The sequence below is a fragment of the Pteropus vampyrus genome, unplaced genomic scaffold, assembly GCF_000151845.1.
Source record: "Pteropus vampyrus isolate Shadow unplaced genomic scaffold, Pvam_2.0 Scaffold355, whole genome shotgun sequence".
Lineage (NCBI taxonomy): Eukaryota > Metazoa > Chordata > Mammalia > Chiroptera > Pteropodidae > Pteropus > Pteropus vampyrus.
This window is the reverse complement of record NW_011889136.1, coordinates 423015-424971: the sequence shown is the minus strand read 5'-3', so window position 1 is coordinate 424971 and position 1957 is coordinate 423015. Positions and strand designations below refer to the sequence as shown.

The following is a 1957-nucleotide window of genomic DNA, read 5'->3' as shown; positions in this document are numbered from 1 at the left end:
TGTGTTTTCAGATGTTCATCTCGTGCTTGCGGCCTTCCCGTGAAGAAACCGTTGATTCTAGTTTTAAAAAGAAATCTACCACCTTCTCAGCAAAGGATATGCAGGCGGCTGCCCCAAGACTGTCCCGACAGCCTGTGTGACTTCTGCAGAAACTACTGCCTGAGTCTGATGTGAAACACGAACGCGCCCCGTTTTTTGCTGGCGCACGAGCTGCCTCGCGTCTGAGAAGAGGCCGCTTCCCGTTTCACTGAGGCCTGTCCCTCTGCTCGCGACAGGGAAGCAGGCTTCTCCTGGAAGCTCTGTCGGTGTTCCCTGCGCCTGCTGCGCCACACGTGGACCGGGGGACACCAGGGCCAGCGGCTTCACTCCTCAGAGCCGACACGAGCGAGCGAAGTGGGGATTCTGACTCCACCAACAGGCAGAACTCAGCCGCCGGGAGCCAGTGAAGCGGTCCCTAGGTTTTAGCTGCCCCTGTGGGACCCGGCTCAGATTCATTCGTTAAGACTTCTTTAAAGCGCTAAGGATTATTAGGCCCCGCCCATGACTATACGTCTGCTTCACCCTTATGTAACGTAAGTCTGACTTTTAGTTTTTTGATAAAGATCTGAGGCACTGAATGAAAAATCTTAACAAGCTTCGATCACAATACATCTCCGTTTTTTCAATCTTTTAACCAAGAGAGAAACCAGCCGATGATGGTCTTAATGTAAAAGATGTAGCGATCTCATAATAGTTTTTCGCATTTTAGGAGCTGGTGAAAAAATTATATGGAATATTTTAAGGCGGCCACAGATGAGACCAAGGGAACAGTTCTATGAACGTCCTTGGCTCTGGCTACACATAAGGAGATATCTGATAACTTCCCTAAAAAAAAAATCCTGAGCAATTGAGAAAGAACTCCCACGCAGAACCGAAATTGGTAGGCACCGTGCGAAACCCAGAATCTGATAAAGCTGAACGACAACAAAAAAAATCATTACCTTTTTGGCACTTTCAGGACCTGATTCATCAAAGCGAAATCTGACAATTCTGAAATCTTTACAGTAAATAATTAACTCGGTTGGATTAAATTTCAGTTTCTGGTTGGGGCCTAGGACTTTCTGCTTCCTCTTGTGGTCATTTACTAAAAAAGAAAAAAATTCAAGTGTGTGAAGATTCCTTCTTGTGACTCACGCGTTAGGACTTTGACAAATCCCGACCAAGTGTAATCGAAAGGCCACCCGCCCCGCCCGACACTGCTGCCCCGGACTCGCACGTTCGTCCGTGAGTCTTAGGGCTTTGGAAGATGGGTTTCAACTCCGCTTTTGAAGATATTTTATATTATCCTTTGCACACAACCAGCACCATCTAGGTACATTTCACGACTAAAATTTTAGTTTAAAAGAGAACAAATACTAGAAAATAAAAAAGGCTATACATCCTATGTCTCCATTTTAAAACAGTATCTTGACCTTTCTCTTTCATCAATGTTCCTGGGACTCAGGGAAAAGAGAAAGAAAGAAAGAGAGAGAGAGAGAGAGAGAGAGAGAGGGGGAGAGAGAGAGAGAGAGACAGAGAGAGACAGAGACAAAGAGAGACAGAGAGAGAAAGACAGAAAGAAAGACAGAAAGAAAGAAGAAGGAAGGAAGAAAGGAAAGAAAGAAAAGAAAGAAAGAAAAAAAAAGAGAAAAAAAAAGAGAAAAGAAAAGAAACCAGCAGAAATAAGACTCCAACCCAAGCACCTGAGCACCTTCTAGCAACCCTTCTAGAGCCCCGTCAGCTTTCGTGACCTGAGGAAAGACCATACGCACCGGTGACAATTTGCTCAATGCACGTTAAAGGAACATCGTGATCACCGAGAAGAAGGTTTCTGTAATGGAATTTCTGAAACACAAAGTTATGTTCACGTTAACTCTTTTCCCGATCAGCTCACGATGGCAACACAAGGTGTGACGAGAAACTGTGACTATCCCGCAAT

The 1957-nt window shown here is 45.1% G+C and overlaps 1 protein-coding gene across 1 annotated transcript in view; it reads right to left on the bottom strand.

Moving 5' to 3' along the window:
* The window catches only part of LOC105304827 (myotubularin-related protein 10), a 60774-nt gene that overhangs the window by 41515 nt on the left and 17302 nt on the right, over positions 1–1957 (bottom strand). The window contains exons 3-4 of the mRNA XM_023522695.1: positions 1791–1863; positions 981–1123 (exon numbers count right to left, since the gene is read on the bottom strand). Coding sequence (XP_023378463.1) covers positions 981–1123; positions 1791–1863 — 216 coding nt within the window. The remainder of the gene's footprint in view (positions 1–980; positions 1124–1790; positions 1864–1957) is intronic.